The sequence below is a fragment of the Strigops habroptila genome, chromosome 3, assembly GCF_004027225.2.
Source record: "Strigops habroptila isolate Jane chromosome 3, bStrHab1.2.pri, whole genome shotgun sequence".
Taxonomy (NCBI): Eukaryota; Metazoa; Chordata; class Aves; order Psittaciformes; family Psittacidae; genus Strigops; species Strigops habroptila.
The window spans coordinates 30,373,930-30,396,783 of NC_044279.2; the positions used below are offsets into that span (position 1 = coordinate 30,373,930).

General features: G+C 37.3%; 1 protein-coding gene across 38 annotated transcripts in view; it reads left to right on the forward strand.

Annotated features, from left to right (window-relative positions):
* NRCAM (neuronal cell adhesion molecule) overlaps nt 1-22,854 on the forward strand; it is a 154,965-nt gene that overhangs the window by 91,612 nt on the left and 40,499 nt on the right. For 20 of the 38 annotated variants that reach the window (XM_030479233.1, XM_030479242.1, XM_030479244.1 and 17 more), the window contains 12 exons: nt 198-368; nt 826-882; nt 2,977-3,088; nt 7,517-7,701; nt 9,122-9,253; nt 17,055-17,198; nt 18,456-18,567; nt 18,948-19,114; nt 19,198-19,345; nt 19,886-20,010; nt 20,906-20,935; nt 22,319-22,420. In XM_030479233.1, coding sequence (XP_030335093.1) covers nt 198-368; nt 826-882; nt 2,977-3,088; nt 7,517-7,701; nt 9,122-9,253; nt 17,055-17,198; nt 18,456-18,567; nt 18,948-19,114; nt 19,198-19,345; nt 19,886-20,010; nt 20,906-20,935; nt 22,319-22,420 — 1,485 coding nt within the window. The remainder of the gene's footprint in view (nt 1-197; nt 369-825; nt 883-2,976; nt 3,089-7,516; nt 7,702-9,121; nt 9,254-17,054; nt 17,199-18,455; nt 18,568-18,947; nt 19,115-19,197; nt 19,346-19,885; nt 20,011-20,905; nt 20,936-22,318; nt 22,421-22,854) is intronic. The other 18 variants (XM_030479254.1, XM_030479234.1, XM_030479247.1 and 15 more) reach the window with 2 other exon arrangements.

Genomic DNA, 22,854 nt, shown 5'->3' on the forward strand with positions numbered 1-22,854 from the left:
CAGCTGGAGTTCTTAATGTAAGTTGTAGATTAACCCGCTGGGGAAGAATGGGAAGACAAGGTAGCTCAAGAGGAAGCTTGGAAAAGTCTGTAGTTACAAACCCACAAACAGTGTAATCGAGCAAATGAGGAGTCTGCAGATCGTAATGATGAAGTGTGTATTATAATTGAGATAAATGTGTTCTTGTTTTCCCTTAGCTTTCCAAAGGCTGCCTCAAAGTGAAAGAGTTTCCCAAGGTCTAAATGGAGACCTTTATTTTTCTAATGTACAACCAGAAGACACCCGGGAGGACTATATCTGCTATGCAAGATTTAATCATACACAAACTATACAGCAGAAACAACCCATTTCTGTAAAAGTCTTTTCAAGTAGGTATTGCATTGCCTAATTACATACTTACATAGTATTTATTCAGAATTGTCAAGTTATTTGCCAAATTGAAGTAATGTTACGCCAGGGAATTTTGTCATTTTAACTCTGAATAAGAAATTATGTTACTGTATAATTGTAAAAAGTAATCTCCAGTTTGCCTGACATATAATTCTTTTTAAAAGCTGTAATTTTTTTTCCCTCTATAAGGCTTTGTCTTTTGAAACAATGTTTTGTAAGATTTGAAATATTGAAACAATACAGTATAAAGAAAATAACAATTTTCAGATGGTTTTCATATCCAAGAATATCAAGTTACTATGATTATTGTAACTATTGAAACAAATTAATCAATCATTTGATTAACTCGCCGTGGCCATATCATCACCTTTTGATTCCCAGCACTTTGATTTATCCCTCTTGTATGCATTCTTCATGATATTCTGTTTATTTCAGTGGATTCATTGAATGACACTATAGCTGCTAATTTGAGTGACACTGATGTTTATGGTGGTGAGTTACACTGGTCCCCACTGATACTCCCTGTTTGTAGTAGCATTTAGTTAACTAACTTCACCTCCATGGCTACTTAACCTTTTGCTCCCTTTTCAGTTTCTAATAAAGGTATCTATTAGTGCTGGTGATAATACATACTTTAGAAAGGGACTGCACAGTGTGATCCTTACAAGCATTTAATATTTCAATGTTATTTTAACATATGGCTCAAAAAATATAAACTCTTGTAATAAATGAGTCCTTTCACGCTGGGGCAGATTTAAAACTTGCGTATTTGATTGCTTTTGTACTGTGTTGCTTTTTTGTATTTTTCCTCCAATTTATATAGTAAATGTGTTCATTATCACTAGGACTATTCAATATCAGACGCTGCATAGTAATTACAACAACAACTAAGCATTTAACAGATGCACTTCACATTTAACAGCTTAATGAATGTACCATTCATTTTTAACATATTTCATAAGTGTAAAACTGGATTTAATTAAAATCTGAACACTTTAATACTCGCTGTATAAATAACTTCTTAGGGGAAAGATGAGTTTTGTTTGTCTGGTGTTTAAGCTGATTTTTACATTAATCTATGTTGAGTGGTCTTTTATATATTGTGAATTAAACCCTTCCAAACAGGTGTATGTATGTTTAATGAGGCTGACTTTGGAGCAACACTGATACTGTAACACTTGAGGTTCTAGACTCTACACTTGATATTATGTGAGATAGGTAGAAAATACATGATGTTTGTTCTATTTTTGTCTTTTTCCGTGTCAAATGAGGCTTTGTATTAAACCGTAACTTATAGGAATCTAAAATAAAACAGGGGCATGGAATGTTTTAATTCTCTGCATAAAAATAAGATATCATTTGGGAACAAACAAGGATTACGTACCTGAACACAGAATGATATGTCAGCTATAGTTAGTGAGGAAAACACCATTCAGTTGTTTCACAACTCAGAAATACCAGAGGTAATTCTTCTGAATTTTTGTAGACTTGCAAAATGAGTCAGCAGTCCTTGGCAGTGCTGAAACTGGGTAGATTAGTTATTGCCTGTGACTACCAACTGCGATCTTGACTCTAGGCCACGCCTTTTCTCCCAACTTTAAGTTGTTCATGTTCTAGTTTTTAAGAAATTCGTAGCACATACAGTATTAAAATTGTTGTATTTATGTTAATCTATCAGCAAATCTTGTACCCTAATAAACAAGAGTTTATGTTTCTGATCACATTTTTTTGAAAATGCAATAATTTACTGTAAAGATTCAGACTGCTACTGCAGCTTAGAGCAATTTAATCCTGTATTTTAAAATAGCTATAAAAGAACATTAGAGTATTTACAGAAAGCACTCTATTATTATAGAAAGCACTCTTATTGTGACTTCCATGAAGGCACATGAAATACCATAATATTTCAAAAGCCAACATAGTATGATGTCAGAAATGGGTCTTATATTTATAGCTGTCTGTTTACTGTGGTTATTTCTTGTGGGTTGATCAATGGTTCTTTATTACCAGTCTGAGGAACAGCTTGAATTGAAGTTAATATATACCAAGAGAAGAATACAAGGCTTGACTTCTGAAAAGGCACTTCACATTGTCTAGAAGATATTGAACAAAGCATATTGTGAAGTCAAGTGCAGCTTTTATCAGCTTGATTTATGTTTCTGAATACAATAACTTTGCTTTATTTGTGTTTTGATGGAAGCCCAAAAATTTTTGGTAACTTTCAGTCTTGCACTGTAACTCCCATCAGTGACCTCTTATTTTCCATATTATTTCTGCTGAAGTGAATAGGGGCTGTTTAGGATTAAGGCTGCATAGTTGCCTAGGTAAAAACTATGTATCAATTGCTCCAATCTTTAATAATAACATTTTTCATGTGTGCGTTGAAAATTGTAGCATTTAACAGGTTGATATATGTCTGTCAAAAAACTAATTTGTTGAGCTGTGTAGTTGTATAACACAATGATATTTAATTAAACGGCCAATGTGGAGCAAAACCTCTGTCCAAAACGTGAGAATGGATGTATGTATTTGATCAGTGTTAAAATTAAATTTAGAAATTAATTATTTTATTTCTTCTTGTTTCAGCGAGGCCAGTTACAGAGAGGCAGCCAGTTCTGCTAACACCAACAGGTAGCACAAGTACCAAAGTGGAACTCAGAGGAAATGTGCTTTTGTTGGAGTGCATTGCAGCTGGATTGTGAGTTACTTTGTAGACAATGTTTTTCTAAATAAAAGTACAGAAACAGAGGGAAATGTTCCAGAGATGTTTAAAAAGTTACTACACGTATTTCAAACAAGTAGAAATGTAAAATGGAAAGAGCTCTTTTAAAGGTGTCCACCATTTACTTGGGCATGAGCAGATTTTAGAACTGACTGTGGACATAAGTATGGCCTCTGCCATCTCATATCCCCAGGATATGGGGATTCAGGTTGTACCATTGTTTTTTCTAAAGGACACAAGGATGCTGGGGAGGGACTCTTCATTAGGGATTGCAGTGATAGGACAAAGGGTAATGAGTTCAAACTTAAACAGGGGAAGTTTAGGTTAGATATAAGGAAGAAATTCTTTGCTGTGAGGGTGGTGAGGCACTGGAACAGGTTGCCCAAAGAAGTGGTAAATGCTCCATCTCTGGCAGTGTTCAAAGCCAGGTTGGATGGAGTCTTGGGTGACATGGTCTAGTGCGAGGCATCCCTGCCCGTGGCAAGGGGATTGGAACTAGGTGATCTGAAGGTCCTTTCCAATCCTAACTATTCTATGATTCTGTGAAATGCCATGCGGTAAACTTGGACACAGATCTGCAGCCCCTGGGGTGGTTTTTGCTATATTTACAATTCTTAGGCTCTCAGATTACATAAAAGTAGATAAGAATCTGCTGGTCTTACATATGCTAATAATTACCGAGTAGATCAGCTAGGTGGGAGCTGTTAGAACATACTTTTAGTTTCTTACATCCAATTTCTCATTGTAATTGAGTTTAATTGGTACTTATTTTTTTCTATGTAATTCAAGTTTGCTTCTGCTGGTTATTGTGCAGGTAGAAAATTACTAAAGAGCAATTTAACTTTATGAATTAATTAAATTTCATTATCAGGAAGAAATCTGAGAATAGATTGGGTCATGCAGAAGTAGAAAATCTTTAGTACCTATTTCAGAAACTGTAAACATGTTTAGAGTGCACAGAAGCATATAATGCAGAGTGCTCTGAGGTAGCCATGGGGAAAGACAATAATCACAAATGATGCAGCACAGCATCATGCACATGTTCACTTGCCTAAGCTCCACAGGGCATGCTTATGCGCAGCTTGGCATAGCTTGATGCAAGCATCAGTGCAGTGTTTCAGCTGTGGTCTGCTCAGATGTCTGCATCAGCACCACTGGCAAAACCACACCTAAGAGTGGGAGCAGCATCATCAGGTCAGGTAATCTTCATCTGCAATATAGTTACATGCTTTCTTACAGCTCTGCGATAGAAGTATTCAGTGATCCAAACTCAGGTAAAATGGCTGGATAAAAACAGAGGAAAAATAGAATATTATACATTATATGTCTTTGTGTCTTTAGCCATCATGTAGTTTTAGAATCATAGAATCATAGAACAGTAAGGGTTGGAAAGGACCTTAAGATCATCTAGTTCCAACCCCCCTGCTATGGGCAGGGACACCTTGCCCTAAACCATGTGGCCCAAGGCTCTGTCCAACCTGGCTTTGAACGCTGCCAGGGATGGAGCTTCTACCACTTCATTGGGCAACCTGTTCCAGTGCCTCACCACCCTCACTGTAAAGAACTTCTTCCTTATATCTGATCTAAACTTCCCCTGTTTAAGTTTGAACCCATTACCCCTTGTCCTACCACTACAGTCCCTAAGGAAGAGTCCCTCCCCAGCATCCTTGTAGGCCCCCTTCAGATACTGGAAGGCTGCTATGAGGTCTCCATGCAGCCTTCTCTTCTCCAGCCCCAACTCTCTCCGCCTGTCTTCATACGGGAGGTGCTCCAGCCCTCTTATCATCCTCGTGGCCCTCCTCTGGACTCGCTCCAACAGCTCCATGTCCTTTTTATGTTGAGGACACCAGAACTGTACGCAGTACTCCAAGTGAGGTCTCACAAGAGCAGAGTAGAGGGGCAGGATCACCTCCTTCGACCTGCTGGTCACGCTTCTTTTGATGCAGCCCAGGATACAGTTGGCTTTCTGGACTGCAAGCGCACACTGCCGGCTCATGTTAAGCTTCTCATCTACTAAAACCCCCAAGTCCTTTTCTGCAGGGCTGCTCTGAATCTCTTCTCTGCCCAACCTGTAGCAGTGCCTGGGATTGCCCCAACCCAGGCGTAGGACCTTACACTTGGCTTGGCTGAACTTCATAAGGTTGGCATCAACCCACCTCACAAGCGTGTCAAGGTCCCTCTGGATGGCACCCCTTCCCTCCAGCGTATCAACCGAACCACACAGCTTGGTGTCGTCAGCAAACTTGCTGAGGGTGCACTCAATCGCACTGTCCATGTTGCCGACAAAGATGTTGAACAGGACCGGTCCCAACACCGATCCCTGAGGGACACCACTCGTTACAGGTTTCCAACTGGACATGAAGCCATTTACCACAACTCTTTGTGTGCGGCCATCGAGTCAGTTTTTTATCCACCGAGTGGTCCATCTATCAAATTGATGTCTCTCCAATTTAGAGACAAGGATGTCATGCGGGACAGTGTCGAACGCTTTGCACAAGTCCAGGTAGATGACGTCAACTGCTCTGGCCCTGTCCATCAGTTCCATGGCTCCATCATAGAAGGCCACCAAATTGGTCAGGCAGGATTTCCCCTTAGTGAAGCCATGTTGGCTGTCACCAACCACCTCGTTGTTTTTCATGTGCCTTAGCATGCTTTCCAGGATAATCTGCTCCAAGATTTTGCCAAGCACAGAGGTGGGGCTGACTGGTCTGTCTGTCTCCGGGTCTTCCGCCTTCCCCTTCTTGAACATGGGGATTACATTACCCTTCTTCCAGTCATCGGGAACTTCACCTGACTGCCACGATTTTTCAAATATGATGGACAGTGGTTTAGCAACTTCATTCGCCAGCTCCCTCAGGACCTGTGGATGGATTTCATCAGGTCCCATGGACTTGTGCATGTTCAGGTTCTTAAGATGGTCTCGAACCTGATCCTCTCCTACAGTGGGCCTAAGGTCTTCATTTTCACAGTCCCTGCATTTGCTTTCCAAGACTTTCATGGTGTGGTCAGAGCATTTGCTGGTGAAGACTGAGGCAAAGAAGTCATTAAGAACCTCAGCCTTCTCAAAATCCATGGTAGCTAGTTCTCTCGATAGCTTCCGGAGAGGGCCCACATTGTCCCTGGTCTGTCTTTTATTTGCTACATATCTATAGAATCCTTTCCTGTTATCTTTTACATCCCTTGCCAAACTTCATTCTAGCTGGGTCTTAGCTTTCCTAGCCTGGTCCCTTGCTTCCTGGGCAATGCTCCTATATTCTTCCCAGGCCGCCTGTCCTCGCTTCCACCTTCTATAAGCTTCTTTTTTCCCTCTAAGTTTCCTCAGCAGCTCCTTGTCCATCCATGGAGGTCTCCTGGCCCTCCTGCTGCACTTTCTTCTAGTTGGGATGCAACAGTCTTGAGCACGTAGCAGGTGATCCTTCAATATCGACCAGCAGTCTTGGGCCCCCCTGCCCTCTAGGACTGTATCCCATGGAACCTTACTAAGGAGTTTCCTGAAGAGGCCAAAGTCTGCTTTCTTGAAGTCCAGGGTAGTGAGCTTGCTGCATGCTCTTCTCACTGTCTTGAGGATCTCAAAAAACAATTCAATGAGGAAAGCTTACATAGTTGTCCACACAGGGCCAGGTTCAGATTTTGTTTAAAACAACTTTTCTTAATTACTGATACCATAATTAGAAGTCAATTTTAATAGGTGTCTCTGTTATAAAGTAACTGATATTAGACTGCTGAGGGAATATTTGCCTAGAGTCATGACTATTTGAGAGAAGACATTCTACTCAGTAAGCAACACCATGTAATTTCTTGTAATTTTGGAAGTATATCCCCATGTATTTGGATGACTTCCAACTTCAGTGGGCAACATGAGGCATAGCGAAGATTTAGGCATGGTTCATTGACAAGAACCTATACTTGACTCTGCACTGACCTTTTATTCTTGTTTTCTTGTAGGAAATATTTCTGTCTCCTTACAATTCTGCTGTAAAATTTATGACATTCATGAAGCATTAGGATACTGCTCATACAAAGGACCATTATAAACTTGTCATTATCTAGAGGCTACCTTTTATAGCACCATGAGCATCAATTTAACAGTATAAGTGCAGTAAGATTTGAAATACGCTTGTATTCTTTTATTAACCATCAGGGTTTTTAGACTAATCAGCAGACAAATGTATTCAATAATTATGAAGCCTATGAACAGATGGCCATTGTCAGTGTTAGTGGCACTTGTCATTTCCTAGAAACAAATGCTGGCATATTTTGCACATTTGCTGGACATGTCCCAGAACCTGGGTAAAGGCTTTTAAAATAATTATTTGTAAAGCATATGTTCAAAACATTAATGTATTGAAATCACATGTTCCTTTTCTCAAGTCCCTAACTTGTTCTGTGCTTTTGCTTCTCCAGACCCACACCAGTAATCCGCTGGATTAAAGAGGGTGGGGAACTACCAGCCAACAGAACGTTTTTTGAAAACTTTAAGAAAACTCTCAAGATTATAGATGTTTCAGAAGCTGACTCTGGAAACTACAAATGTATAGCAAGGAACATATTAGGTTCTGCTCATCATGTCATATCAGTAACTGTGAAAGGTAATACTAAATTAATCCTTAATGTAGTACTGTCAGTGTCCAGAATGCAAGATTGAAGTAAGTTTTCTAACATAGAATATAATTGAAAGGAAGAATGATAATGGTAAAAAAAAAACCAAACCCTGAGGAAATCATCATTAAACTGATTGAATTCTAGCACTGGAAGGACTTCACTATGTCTAATCTCTTTTTCTTTTCTTTAATATGTCGTTTTGTGAAGCATCAGGCTAAACTGAGATTGTACAGTGACAGTAGTAAAATCATTTTAGTTTATACCAGTGCTACATTTATTTTTGGTCCTTTGATTATCTGTTATTAGACTGCTTCTTTCCTTTGTTTTTGTATCTTCCTCACCATCTCACTTTTTCATGTCCTTATTTTATCTCTTTTCTGCTCTCCATTCATATAGCCCAGATTCTTTCTCGTCTCTATTTTACTGTTGTCTTATTGTCTTCTTCTTCCTTTTCCTTTCTTAATTTACATTTCTGATTTCCTATCTTATTCGTTTCTTTTTCCCAAAGATGATGTCTTACTAGTACTAAAAATACAGTATGCTTGTCCAAATAGGAATTGTAAGTATGTTTTGAATACCATGAAAAACAAAACGGAATGACAGCTAGTTAGTCATTGAAATAATCAGCTGTACTGCTTACTTTGCATGCTAAATAGCCATTTGTTTTGTTGTAGATCAGCATCATTTTATGGTCACATTCAACCTCCTTTTAAGAGCAGAAGTTTAATTTTCTGTTTGCATCTGTCCATCAATCCCAAATCTGAAATTTAATTGCACGATGTGATAACATATGCTATTTGTGGTTATTTATTTCAAAAGAGATGGAGACATAGATGAGTATCTTTTGATAAGGGCAGTGTTCCACTCATTGTGATCCCTGTATGTTTTTAGCTGTCTCAGGTAAACATCTGACCCCACTGCAATCACCCACTGAATTCAGCAAGACCAAGGATTTTGCCATTTTTAAATTTCACCTTTGACATGTAATAAAACCTGAGTTCATTTCTAACAGCCTAACTGCTGTGAGCATGAATATCTCTGAAATGAATCAAAAGACCACTCTAGTCTCTGCAGATGCCATACTCAGATAAATTCTGCTTTCTTTAGGAAAGGCAAATTAAATTCAAAGCAGGCAACCCTAAATGAAACAAAGAACCTCTTGTTGATTATCTCAGAGTTTTAATGCAGTGGGTAGCCAATGGCTCAGTTTAAACAAAGTATAATCTACTAGTTAATCATTGAGTAAACTATATATATATATGTAAAAAATGGAATTAACAGTGTAATTGCAAGTCTATTCCTATACATGCATTGTTTGAATTACCTTCTAGTTACCATGACTGTGCCTTATGATTTTCTGTACATGATTTTGAAAAACAATTGCTGTGTTTCTCTTCCTAACCCCAGCTGCCCCGTACTGGATAACAGCACCCAGAAACTTGGTCTTGTCTCCTGGAGAAGATGGGACATTGATCTGCAGAGCTAATGGCAACCCCAAGCCTAGTATAAGCTGGTTAGCAAATGGCGTTCCCATAGCAAGTAAGATCCTTAATTACTTTGCAGGAAGATGAGTAAGATAATATGAGGAATATCAGGGTGTTTTTTTCAAATATAAATGAAGACTGTGTATTTGAGTAGTTTTCCCTGACAGGTAATGCTAAATTCTAAATGAGGTCATAAAAATACTGTGGTTCATAAAAGTGGAACAACGAAATGTACTTCTAATGTGCTTGAGCACACTAAAATTTGTTGACTGTACTCCTGGTTATTCTGTCTAGTGTTCAGCTGGTAGTACCCTTGTGGAGATGGGGCCGTAGTAACATAACAGTGCTATGCCCCTTTTACAGGGCTATTGCTGGGCTGTAAATTTTACCACTGTGTTGCCATGGCAGTCACATTTGCTAGATCTGACCTTTGCTGCCCCACTGCAACACTAACTTTGTCTAGGAGTCGTAAAGGTGTCATAAAAAGTCAAGTCTTCACATCTGTGGATGCACAGAGCACTTGTGCAGGATTTGCAGCTTGGAGTATGTTTGAGCCTTTCAGGCTTCAGCACTAAAAAGGAGCAGCAGCTAAAGGGGATGAATGTGTCAGCAAGTACCTGGCAAACAGCTTGTGCCAAGTAGGTGTCAAAGAAAAGGAACCCCTATAGCAGTGAAACAGCTGTTTCTGTGTGCATGGGTAAGAAAAGAAACCCTGGATTGGTGATTGAGTCACGTAATTGCTGCAGTGTTATGACTGGCAATACTGTAGGACAGACACAGGACAGCTGCTACATACAGTACAACTTTACTTGGGAAGAACTTGCTGGAGGACCAGTGTCTGGTCAGCTGGGTTTGCACTCCACGTAGCCTGTACCATAAAATCACACTTGGTTCTTCTACCTTTATCCTTCCTCTGTCACAAAATGATATCATAAAAATAGATAGTGTACCCTGTTGACTTGTGAGAGAGAGTGTGCTCTAAGATACTGGTCAGTGCTGACTATCGAAAGTATGACAGTGTAACTTTCAGGAGTTTCAAGAGATTTTAAGATCTGTTGATGAAGTAAATGTTGCAGAATTTGGGACATGGAGGAAAATTCTCTACAGTGAGAATCTAGGAGATAGCAACAGGTAATCGAGAACCCTCATTAGATGTGTTCAAAATGTTTGGGATACACGACAAATTAAACTGAATTGGTGAGTTAGTAAGGATATATCAGGAAATGGATAGAGATATTCAGCAAAGAACCTGTTTCAGGAATCCTAATTAAAAGTTGAGATCTTCAGACCGAGATTCAGTTAGTTAAATAAGTTATGTAAGCTGACATTAACCACCTCATCAAACAGTAGTATTACAGGAAAGTATCAATTTTATTTTGTACTGTAAACATTGTATGTAAATATATACAATGCCTGCCTTACAATCAAAGTTTGGTACCTGTCCTGCTCTTTTCTTTCTGGGTTTTTGGTGGTCTCAACTTCCTTACTATTTTCTACATTGTTACCTTTAGCTTTTTGTGTTTGTTTTGAGGAGATTTTTATCCTGCTGTCCTGATAGTATAACTCTTCTTTTCAGGCCTCCTGACTAGTAAAATCTTTTTCACCCAGCTATAAGATTCACCTTTGCCTCACACTGCTGCCTTGTCAAAGCTGTAGGACATGCTATTCAAATGACAAACAAACAGGTACATTTTCCAGAAAAGCAATGATGTGTTCTGCATTCTTGCAGGATAGCAGTAAAACATTAAGAAACAGAAAGTTTTCAGAAGCAGCTGCAGGATGCCACCAAATTTCGCAAATAGGAGGGCAACATATGTTGGCTGGCTGGCCTCGAGGAATCAGTACACAGAGTCTTATTGAAGGGAACTCGGTAAAAATTAAGTGACTTAATTAAATTACCCCCTCGACCTCAGTAGGGGGGGGAAATAAAAATAACACAGGAAATAAGTAAGTGGATAGCTCAGCCTTATGTTAAAGGACACTTTCACTGCTGAGGAGGGAGGAAGTTTTATCCACCTTCAGTATTTAAGTGCAAGTTGATTGGATGTTCCTGTACAAAGAGTCTGTCAGGGCATCTAAGAAAGAAGTATCACAATTGCAGAAAGTGCAGTTCTTAAGATTCGTGTGATTTTGTATTATTCTGAGTTATCAAAAGCTGGTCTGGAAACTACCAAGTACAGTGTGCCTTTTTGTTCACTTGTTACTAAATTATAGAATTGAGGCCCTCTTCTTCCAACTGAATGATTAGTAAATTACTGTAAAAGGAAACTAAAGCAGCTGTTTCAGCTTCAGGGCAGTGCTGATAGAGCTACACCCATGGAAGGATTTCAAAGAAAAAGAGCTACATTTGAATTTCAAAGCCCTGCTGTCATCATATATGCCACAATGTGCCTCCTGTGGCCCAGTAATCTGTTTGCAATACTTTAATTTTCTGTTGGAAAGCGCAACTGGGAGATGCTTGATTCTTCCAGTTTTGTTTTTCCATAATAGAGTCAGACAAGGAAGGGGGAATGTTGAAGAAAACCATTCGTCCATACTTAAGTCAAAGAGTGAGGCTTAAATACCAATAGAGAAAAGAGAAAAATAAAGAAAAATGCATATCTGAAGCACCTATAAAAAAATTGCAATAGTGTACATTTTGTTCCAGATTAATCAGAATAAAAAGATATTTCTGAAGGAAGATTTTCAGTTTCTTTGAGGTATTTTAATTAATTTTCTTCAACAATAATGCTTAAAAGAAAAACTCCAGCATATCTGGAAAGAAAGCTGCTTCAGACATGCTGGAGTGATAAGGGCCTACCCTGCTAGTATTTACTCATAGGAGTAATTTGAACTCAGATGCACAGTCCCGTTGAGGTCAGTTAGAATTACTTTGGCAAGTAGCAATTGAAAGTTCAGGCCATGACTCTGTCTTGCCTTGTGCTTCAATTAACACTCAAGATCTGCATTATTTATACCTCTGCATAACCCGTTGTGTTTTACTGCTTAGATATTCAGCATAGTTTTGCAAAGTGAAACCATGCATAAATATCTCAACTTTTAAGAAAGTAACAACCCAGAGTAATTGGAAAGGGGAAGCACTTCCATAATTGGGCCTCAGAAAGGCATTGCAAATACTGCACAAAAGACAAATTTATTGGTTCAGTGGTTCATAGTTCACGATGAGCTATTAAATATTAAATACACAGATTTATACAAAGTACTGCACTGAAAGGCACTATTTATCGTCTTTCAACATGCTCTTCACTTGTTTATGTATATATCACATTTCACATTGAATCTTAGGTTTTAGTTAGTCTCCATTAGTAATCACATTGAATTTAAGGAGAAACATTAGCCCTTAGATTTCCTTCTTGAAAGGCCTTGATAATCCCTGCCTCAGAGATTCGTCATCCGCTGTGTTCTCTGTGGGTACACACACAAGTACAGCAGAGACATGGAAGGGTGGGGGGAAATTTGCTGGACTCTGATGCCCCGAGGAATTCAGTCTCTGCTTCTGCTTGTCATTGTGTTGGAACTGTGCATCTGGCCTAGGAATTTAAGGATGGAATTATAGTAATAAAACTACAACAAATATTCAGTATAAAGATCTGTCGCAGAAGAGTCAGACATCACTTAGACATATCTGATCTAGTAGCCACTTTATTGAGTTCTAATCAGGAAATGTAGGTATGTAAAATATTTAATAAGTACTGATGGATTGGTGGTCAATGCTCTACTATTTATTACATTTAAAGTCAGTATTAGATACAACATTATCATGTAAACTGTAAGTGTCTTAAGTGTTACATGCATGCGAAAAAAATGACACCAATCCATCAGTGTCTGGTGTAAGGCAAGGGATCTCTCAGCCTTGAGGAATCCCTGCTCAAGGGGAGATCCCCGTTGTGCAGTCAGCTGCTATGGAGGGAGAGCTCAATGGGCCCTGATGGCTGCAGATATTTGTAGCATGAAGTGGTTGATTTGTAGTCAGGTTTTCTGCTGTATTCATGCAGTTTTGTCCACTTACCATCCCAGTCTCCAAACTAGTCTCTCAGACCTTTCTTTTTTGGGGGGGGTTTGATGCTGAGTCCTCACTGATAGCCTCACACAATAGGATTAACCTTGATTAGGCCTGCTTGCTGTGCATCTGCCTGGCCCACAGTTCAGTTACTTCAAATAGGAGAAGTACATCCATCACAAAATCTAAACCAAATAATTGTCTCAGCTTCTCTGAGAAACTCATATTCTGCTGTTGATGCAAAATGATAGCTCAGCTTTACTAAAGAAATAAGTGGCTGAGTACTAGAACACTTAAACAACAGACTTTCTATTACTACATTTGTTTTCCAACAATCCTGTGTAGTCACTGTGAATACATGCAGAGTAGAACTCATTACTTTTGATTCATAACTTTGACTTGCTAAAGAAGATGCAGGCATCTAAAGACAGTAACGAATATTTCTGTTCTTTTCTAATTAGAAATTATGCTTCAATTTCATTGTGTTTTTCTGTGACATTTTACTGATCTAGGTAAGATTAGCTCTTACACATGCCAAAGATGTATGTGTTCTCTTTGGTACAGGGAAAAGCAGTCATTTTGTCCCTTCCTTTTTTCCGCTTGTTGTCAGCCAGAAGGAATCATCTGAGGATGACATCAGCCTTTTCACTATAGAATAGAAACAGTTAGTACTCACATACCCTACAAACTATGATTATAATCTCTAACATTCTTCTGTAAAAAAATGTATACTACTGTAGGTTATGTCATACTTCTCAGGCAACAAAAACCACCTTAGTTTATTGCCTTCTGGGACCTGGAGTCTAAGTTAGCAGTGTTGAGAACTTCTTATGTGAGCTGGATCTCATATTCTATTGTATTTCAGAACGTGGTAACAATATAAGGAACTCTGATTTCAGGAATGATGATTTTTACATTAATTTTTTTAAACAATAGCACATTACAGAATCACAATCAAAAGGTATATACCTCATTCCCAGTGAATTATTTATACCTTCCTTGGTATATTCTCAGGAATATGTTGTACATGGCTACAAAGTCAAGAAGAGAAAAGTGGGTGAAAACAGGCAATCAGGTCTTTGTCCAAAAGGACATAAACACATTCATAAGCTAAGACTTAATGTTATTGGGAGGAAATGTTGGCTGTTACAGGGCATATGTTCAACTGTCTGTTACAGCAGCAGAACTCCTAGAGCAAATTCTCATAATTCATTATCCCAGTGGTACAAACCCATTTGAAGTATTAAGTAATTCTTTGCCATTTTGCCTATCAGCAGCAAATTAGATTTGTCAAAGATGTCAAAATCATTTTCTCCTTTTTGTGCACCTATCCTGTAGTGCGACTAGAATCCGTGTACAGAGAAACACTTGAGTGGCCCTGCCGTATCCAGAGGTCCTTTCCAGCCTCAGCAGTTGTGTGTGCGCGTTTGTGTGTGTGCAGCACTGTGTACTTAAGATTATTAAAGCAGCTGGATGACACCACATCTAACTTTTGGGGCCTGGCCCTGCAAAACACAGTGCAGTACATGAGCAAAGACGTGTTCTGTTCTGCTGGTGCAGACGTGCAGGTTCTGCTGGTGCTGCGTGGGAGGATGTGGCGTGTCAGAAGACAGACTGTTGAACAGGTGCCAGTCTCAACAGGGAGCTTTCTAAAAACGGTGCCCTTCAGCATGCAAGTGGCCAGACCAGTCAAAAGAAGCACTGACTACCCTGACACTTTCCTCAGGTTTTTTTTTTTTTTCCCTCTTGGGACCCAAAGCTTAAAGCCCTTCTCAGAGAACAGGCACCTACCTCCTTTCCTTCAAATAACTGAAGAGGGATATCTCCTTTTTCCCTTAAATACAGCAGTAGGAAGGGAAGATGCTACCCTTCTTTTTATATGATAATTTAATGGTTTGGTTGTTCTTTTAAGATCCTGTTCCTTCTTCAGTCATAGAGGACTGAACTAATGGCTTCCATCTCTCTGAAGGGGCTATACCATCAGTCTGTAAGGTATTATGTATGGGAGTGTGTGTCCGTGTGGGAGTCTGTGCACCCATTAAAGATCTGTGGGCAGAAAATGCAGGATGCAGAAGGCATAAGCGGAGGGAAGCCCAGAGCCTGGAGCAGGCAGCAGGGCTGATTGGAATAGCCATGGGCAGATCTCCTACCTCCTGGGAGGGTGGTTCTGCGTATTTTCCATTTAATGGTGATTTGTATGCAGAAACAGACCACTTCTCACAGCTGACTGACCTGCCTGCTGGGCTACTCACCTGCTCTGTCTATTTTCAGCCCATGAATCTTTTAATGAAAAAGGCATTTACATAGAATGGGAAGCAATGTGAAATGTGGAACACAATAGAAAGTAAAGCAAAAGAGGAGAAAAATAAGTGCCAGCAATCCAGAAGTCCATAGCATTTAAAATTCCGGTATAACATAGCTATCCAAATAGGGTAGCATTTAAATTCCAGTAGTACCTTGCTCTACCTTTCCAAAATTTTTGTATTTGTAATACTGATATGAACTCAGAGTGATGAAAAATAAGGGTTAAAAATGGAGTTGAAAACTGTTCTTGAGGCATCTGTTTAGAAATTAATATAATTACTTTACATGCAAAATGTCCTTAGGATTCACCCAAGGTGAAACACCCATAAGCACAAGCACAGATCTGTGGTCTCCTTCCTCTGGTTTCTTCTATCTTAGAGAATTCAGTAATAGATACTTCAGTAGATTTGAGAAAATGTAGGAGAAATTTCTCCATTTTCTTTACAGATGAGTACTGAGGTATTGTCTGTATCAAAAGGTTTTGTCACTTTACAGAACATTTCTTTTCTATGAATCCAAAGAAATGAGAAATGATTTTATATGAAAATATATTCCACAAATACACCTGTTTTCTCAAGCTCCAACAAAGCATAAAGGTGTCAATTTTGATGATGCAACTAAACTATGATGCATTTCTTTATGCATATATGCATTTATTTTTCATATTGGTATATAATTTTAAAATTAATTTTCAATATTAGAAAATAATAATCTGGTTTTATATAATATTTTCTTAAAATATTGAACTACAGCTTGTGCATTTTTATGTAGTGTGGTGTTACAAGCTAAGTGTTTTCTCCATTTTACCTAACTCTATCCAATTGTATCATAACTGACAGCTATTATTCTTCAGTAATATCTTGGAATTTTATTTTTGGTGATATTCTCAGTTCTTCTGGTAAGCAAGAGCTGTCTGACAGCTCAGGCTACTACAGAACAGTGGAGGAAATGGCATTGTATAATTCTTACATAAGGGAAAGAGTGCCACCTACTGAACTACGATCACTGCTCTTGTGAAGATTGTTTCTTGATTTTGTGTGAAAGAATTGCTTATGCTTTACTCCAAGATAATTTTCAACTGAGTAAGGCACTTTTTGAATTTGGTGAGTTATTTGTGGTATAAAAATCGATTTGAAATGCTGAAACTTTTAAGTCACAGAGGACTGTGTCATTCTAACAGCATTTTCTTTTGACATTCAGAAATATTTCTTTTTTTTCCTAGATATTGTCTGTATTTGCCTGAATCTTGTCACATGAGTATTTTCCTCTGTATTACATGCAAAATATTATCTCGGCTTCACTTCTTTGAAAAAGAAACAAAGAAAAACCCCCAGAAATGGGAACTCTACCATCCTACGTTAAATATTTGTAGAATTGGAAGAATTTCCTTGATTGTATTGAAATTCACATCCTAACCAGTGAACAGCCACCCAGGAAAATAGAAGAAAGGGCATATTAGTCTTTCAAATGATTTCTTCTCTTCAGAAGTATGTAACGTATCATCCAGCAGCAGTTTAGGAAAAACAATTTTTTTTTTTCTTTACACCAACAGTTGCCCCAGAAGATCCTAGCAGAAAGGTGGATGGTGATACCATAATTTTCTCACATGTGCAAGAGAGGTCAAGTGCTGTCTATCAGTGCAATGCTTCTAATGAATATGGATACTTGCTAGCAAATGCATTTGTGAATGTTCTGGGTAAGAAACAAATTTCATAATTTTCAGTTTTCTTGGGTATTCAGGTGTTTCCTGTTACTACAGGGACTGCATGCTCAAGCCTTGCTTGAGGTCTTCAATGGGAATGGATGTATTTCATGAGCCCTGCAAAAGGCAAGGGTATACCTTGGTTTTTGTAGGATATTCCTGAATTTCACCTGCACTGTTCCGAAGTAAGAAGGATAGTAGTGAAAGCTGCAAAAAACTTGGAAGAAATTTTGTCTCTTTTATTTGTTTATGTAGTTTGTTTATGTAGTGATAGGACAATGGGGAATGGATTTAAGCTGACAGAGGGGAGAGTTAGGTTAGATATTAAGAAGTTCTTCACTATGAGGATGGTGAGACCCTGGAACAAGTTGCCCAGAGAAGCTGTGGCTGCCCCATCCCTGGCAGTGTTCAAGGCCAGGTTGGATGGAGTCTTGGGTGACATGGTCTAGTGTAAGGTGTCCCTGCCCATCACAGCGGGGTTGGAACTAGATGATCTTTAAGGTCCCCTCCAACCTAAACCGTTCTATGATTCTATGAAACCAAGCAAACAGAAGCACAACAAATAAAGCAGGAATTAGTATTCCTTAAGTTAGTATGTGTCAGCACAGTTTCATTGACCGTGAATGTTTTGGATCCGTTAAATAGATGATCCCTAAATTGCTGTTGCAAGGGTACATGATTATGCATTTTTCTTCAAGGCCTCCTAAGAACATGTTTCTAGTTAGAAGATATTGTGGCCTCTCTAATTCTTCTCACTGAATTTAACAAAGCTAGTAGAAAATCCTAAGCAGAATGGGCTCTAAAGACTCTCCTGCAGGAACTGGCAGATGTTTTAATTGAGAGACATTATCTTTTAAATTAAAGGAAAAATTTAGGTGTTTCACCAAAAATACATTTTAGCTTTTTTCTGCCTGCAGGTTTGTTCAAAATTATGTAGTTCAGTCTTTTCCCAGGAGTTTCTTTTCTTGAAGTGTGTTTTGATTTGAATTTTCCAATTGAAAGCGGTCTTTGGTGCCCATACCTATTACTTGTAAACAGGGAAGAATCATTTGTTTTTCTCAAGATAATTCTCCTACATTAACATTTCCTCAGGCTACTGGCAGTAGAATGTAATTGGACCTAGACTGAGACCAGGAATCACCTTAGGGAAGGATGATAACATATAATTCTTTAGGCCATTCTGGATGTCTTTGTATTTTGTATTTGCATATTTGTATCTGTATCTTTGTCTTTGTATCTTTGTCTTTTCAGCTGAGCCACCAAGAATTCTAACTCCTGCTAATAAACTGTATCAAGTCATCGCAGATAGTCCTGCATTGCTAGACTGTGCTTATTTTGGTTCACCTAAGCCTGAAATTGAATGGTGAGCTACAGTTGTTGTGCTTAAGTTGTATAAAAAGAGACAATTATAACTGTGGAAACAAACATTTAAAGCTTTAAAACTAATTTTAGTCTATGTACAATTTTAAAAGCATGTTTTTAAATATATGCTGATTATAATATTCTAATACAGTATTACATATACTTAACATAATATTACATATACTTAACATATACTTAACATTGTAGTTAAGTTATCCCTGAAGAGTAAGGTAAAATTCGTTATGTGATTCTGTCTAAATTTCATTATGTGATTCTAGCTATATATTCTCATGTGGCAGTCCCCAGTTTGCATTTTCTGATAATAAAATACAACATAATTTAACTATGATGTTGGATAATAATACCACTTTTTATATAAAGGTTTAAGGGAGTGAAAGGTAGCATCTTGCATGGAAGTGAATACATTTTCCATGATAATGGAACTTTGGAAATTCCGGTGGCTCAGAAGGATAGTACTGGTGCATACACATGTGTAGCGAGGAATAAATTAGGAAAGATACAAAATGAGGTGCAATTGGAAATTAAAGGTAAGAAATGAATCATTCTTTCATCACAGATTAGTGTAGAATTTCAGACTTTCTAAATATCTAATAGTAATTTTAAATTTCAGATCCAACAGTGATAATTAAACAACCAGAATACAAAGTGATTCAGAGATATGGCCAAGTTTCATTTGAGTGTATAATAAAGCATGATTCTACCTTATTACCAACTGTTATATGGTTGAAGGACAATGATGAGCTGCCAGATGATGAAAGGTATGGACAAATAATTTTCTTTTAATTTCTTAGTGTCTTTCATCTGCTTCTTTTCCTGATCTTTCAAAGGAACATATTGACCTACTGACATTTTCCAGAGAAGACTGATAATGTCATCACTCTCCTGTATTTAGTGACTAAAGGACTTACCTATCATGGTAAAAATATTAAGATAGAATTAAAAAAAAAGGAGATGTAAAAATTTTTATTTGTCTACATTGACCGTGTATATCAATTGTGAGGAGAAGATAATTGGTATAAGAAGCCAAACAGATAATGGAAAACAATTTTCCTCTAGATCTCAGGTAATTACAAGTTATTTGAGTATATTTGGAAATAAAGCTACATTAGGATAGACAGTTACTGTGGGAAGATGGTCAAAAGCAATGTAGAAAAGGCTGAGGTAGTCCCATAGCTTACATTGCCATCTAGATATTTGCTGAATACGCAAGTATATGGGATTTGGTAATGTCTTATGCAAGTTTCTTATAACAGTACCAGTAATTGAAAAATCAGTGGCTGAATCTGTTGTGTTTACAGGTTTCTAGTTGGTAAAGACAACTTGACCATTATGAATGTAACTGATAAAGATGATGGAACATACACTTGCATAGTTAATACTACTCTGGACAGTGTTTCAGCAAGTGCTGTGCTTACTGTTGTTGGTAAGAATACTCTCAAACTTTATGATAGCAGGACTGTGTTTAATTACTGTTAAGTATGCAAACAGCATTAGATTTAAAATGAAAAGCACAAATATCATTTTGCTTTCTAGGACAGGACAAAGGAAGTGTCACCTATTTGTAAATGTGTTTCAGTGTTTTAAAAATATAGTCTTAACCTAAAGTTTGCCTTTGAATCAAATAGTTTCGAAGGAGTCCAGTAACTACGGGACACATTTAGTTTCATGCTGTATAGGTTTTTATTTGGATCACATTTGAGCTAACACAGTAGATGATGTGTTGCAGAGTATTTGAACATAAGCATTTTAAGTCAGGAATCTCTTTTGTAGCTATATTATGCTTCAGAAAGACTGAGCATGCTTGGTTGTATGATTTTTCAAGGATTTTCTTTTTAGAGTAGTTCTCTCTGTTAAGTTTCTATGATTGCAGATCGTTGCAAAATACATTCTTCGCCCCTTCTCCCAATCTGTGAGAAAGTTTTAAGTAAATGTTCTGAATGATTCTTACCTGAGTTCAAGCTGAGATTCAAAGTCAAGTATGCTTGTGTTTTAAAATTGTGCTATGTTCTTATGCCTGTACAGGAATGGCATACTATTGTATGTCATTCATCAAATGTCTAGTACTTATTTAATAGTTTTTATAAGATTGTTTATTTATTTTTTAAATCTATCCTTATTTAAAGAATGGCTAAAACATTCAAAACATATTTTTATAACTTTTCAGTGAAAATTTATCAACATATTATTTAAAATCAACCATTTACTCTAAATAAGTTAACTTTTCTTTGTCTCTAATAATTATAGTCTTTAACTACCTACAGTATTCTGTTCCTTTGGCTACTAACTTATTAAATCCTTTATATTAATGTTCTTTTCAGCTGCTCCCCCAACTCCAGCTATCATTTACGGTAAACTAATACAAAGTTCTCTTTCTATGTCATCTGTCAGATATAGTTGTCATTTGCCTATTATAAAGTGCAGCATCTTTTTTTTCCCTTTTTCCTGTTATTTTGTGTGTGTGTGGTTTCATCCCATTTTACCAACTGCTCCATTACTGGAGTACTGGACGTTGGAATTTTACAGTGCAGGCTGCGTTCTATTTTAGGGAATGAATGTTTTTGAGAGATAAATTATTTTTACTAAGGTTGGTTACAGTGTGATAATGATTTTCTCAACAGAGTACGTTGTAATGCAATTTACTTATATAATAAATGAAAGATCTAAAAGGTAAATCCAACTGTTCATTGAAATTTAATTCACTATCAAAGAATTTGTACCAACCAAATTAGGGTATGTTTTTACTTTGATGCCACTTTTGATGGCAGCTTTGTAGGTCTGTTGTGCTTTGTTTCATAATTTGTCTTCATTTTACTTCACTCATAAAATGGATAGGACCATATTGACCAGTTTGGTTTATGATTGATGAAATTGCTAATAAGGATTTTTAAATTAAAGCTGAAATCACCCCAAAAATCTGTCAGTCAGATACAGTCTTAAATTTGACAGTATACAGCCTTTAATTTGGTTTTTCTTTCCTTAATTAGGGTTTTAAAATGCAATATAATATGTCTAAAACACTTTTGAGTGTTTTAAGCACTTTTATGTAAATCCTATCGCATTCAGTGAAAATGATTATGTATTCTTAAATAAACCTACTCATTAGTCTTGATTTTTTTGGCAACAAGTCATATAATTAATTATTTTCACCAATTTGGAATAGACAATTACATCTTTATGTCCTATAAGGATGTATATTAACAGCTTGAGTAGTATTTCAGGATTTATCAAAAGTACAGCAAAAAATAAATGACTAACTTGCAGTTAGTTTCTATTTGAACTATACTTGTTTTGAATTCACATGTAAAATATTTGTAGTGACTCTAGCAAAGCTTCTTTGATGTGAATGCTTCCTTATTTTCAAATTTTTATTAAATACTTCTACTTGCAATAGATAACCACCCATAATCATTTAAAGATAAACTAAACATGCATTTCATAAATCTTTGCATCTCATTACATTTTTGTATCACAGTGCAATCAGATGTAGACAAAATCAAATATAGATTCTTGTTAATGTCTAGAAGTTTCTAGGTACATCAGTTCTCCATTTTATCTCTGTTTTATAACCATTGCATGCTAATGGTCATTAAATTGTGCTTACGTAAGTGAATAGATCCACCCTGCTGTATTTGTGAAATTCTTTTTATTGGAATGTAAGGGGGTTTTTTTAAAGGTGAAACTGCATATCTATTCTGGTGTGATTATTTACTTTGTCTTCATTTGATTTACAGCTCGGCCAAATCCACCCTTTGACTTGGAATTGACAGGTCAGCTAGAAAGAAGCGTTGAACTCTCATGGATACCAGGAGATGAAAATAACAGTCCTATTACAAGTATGTTTGTTTGTATCTGTTGCACTGTGTTAATAGCATTACGTTAACTGTCCTCAGATTCCATAGAGTGAGTTCTTAGATAAATTTTGTGTGCAGCATGGAAGAATAGTAAATTCATTCGCTACAATTGCCATGTATTTACATAACAAAAATTCACTAAATGTCCTCTACGGTACAGCCAAGCAGAAAAGACTCACTTACTGCCCTAAAGAACTGGGTTTTTCATCCAGAAACTGTGCTACTTAACACAGAAGTTGATACTGATATGACCTCTGTCTGAAAAGGTCGTCATGAATATGCATAGAATAGACTTGTTCATTAGTTGAATGAATTTAGTCCCATGAATTTGAAATAACACCAATACCCTTATCTTTAGGAATTATCCATCATTACTGACACAGAAGCTTATTCTTCATGAAAATATAAGGCGGTAT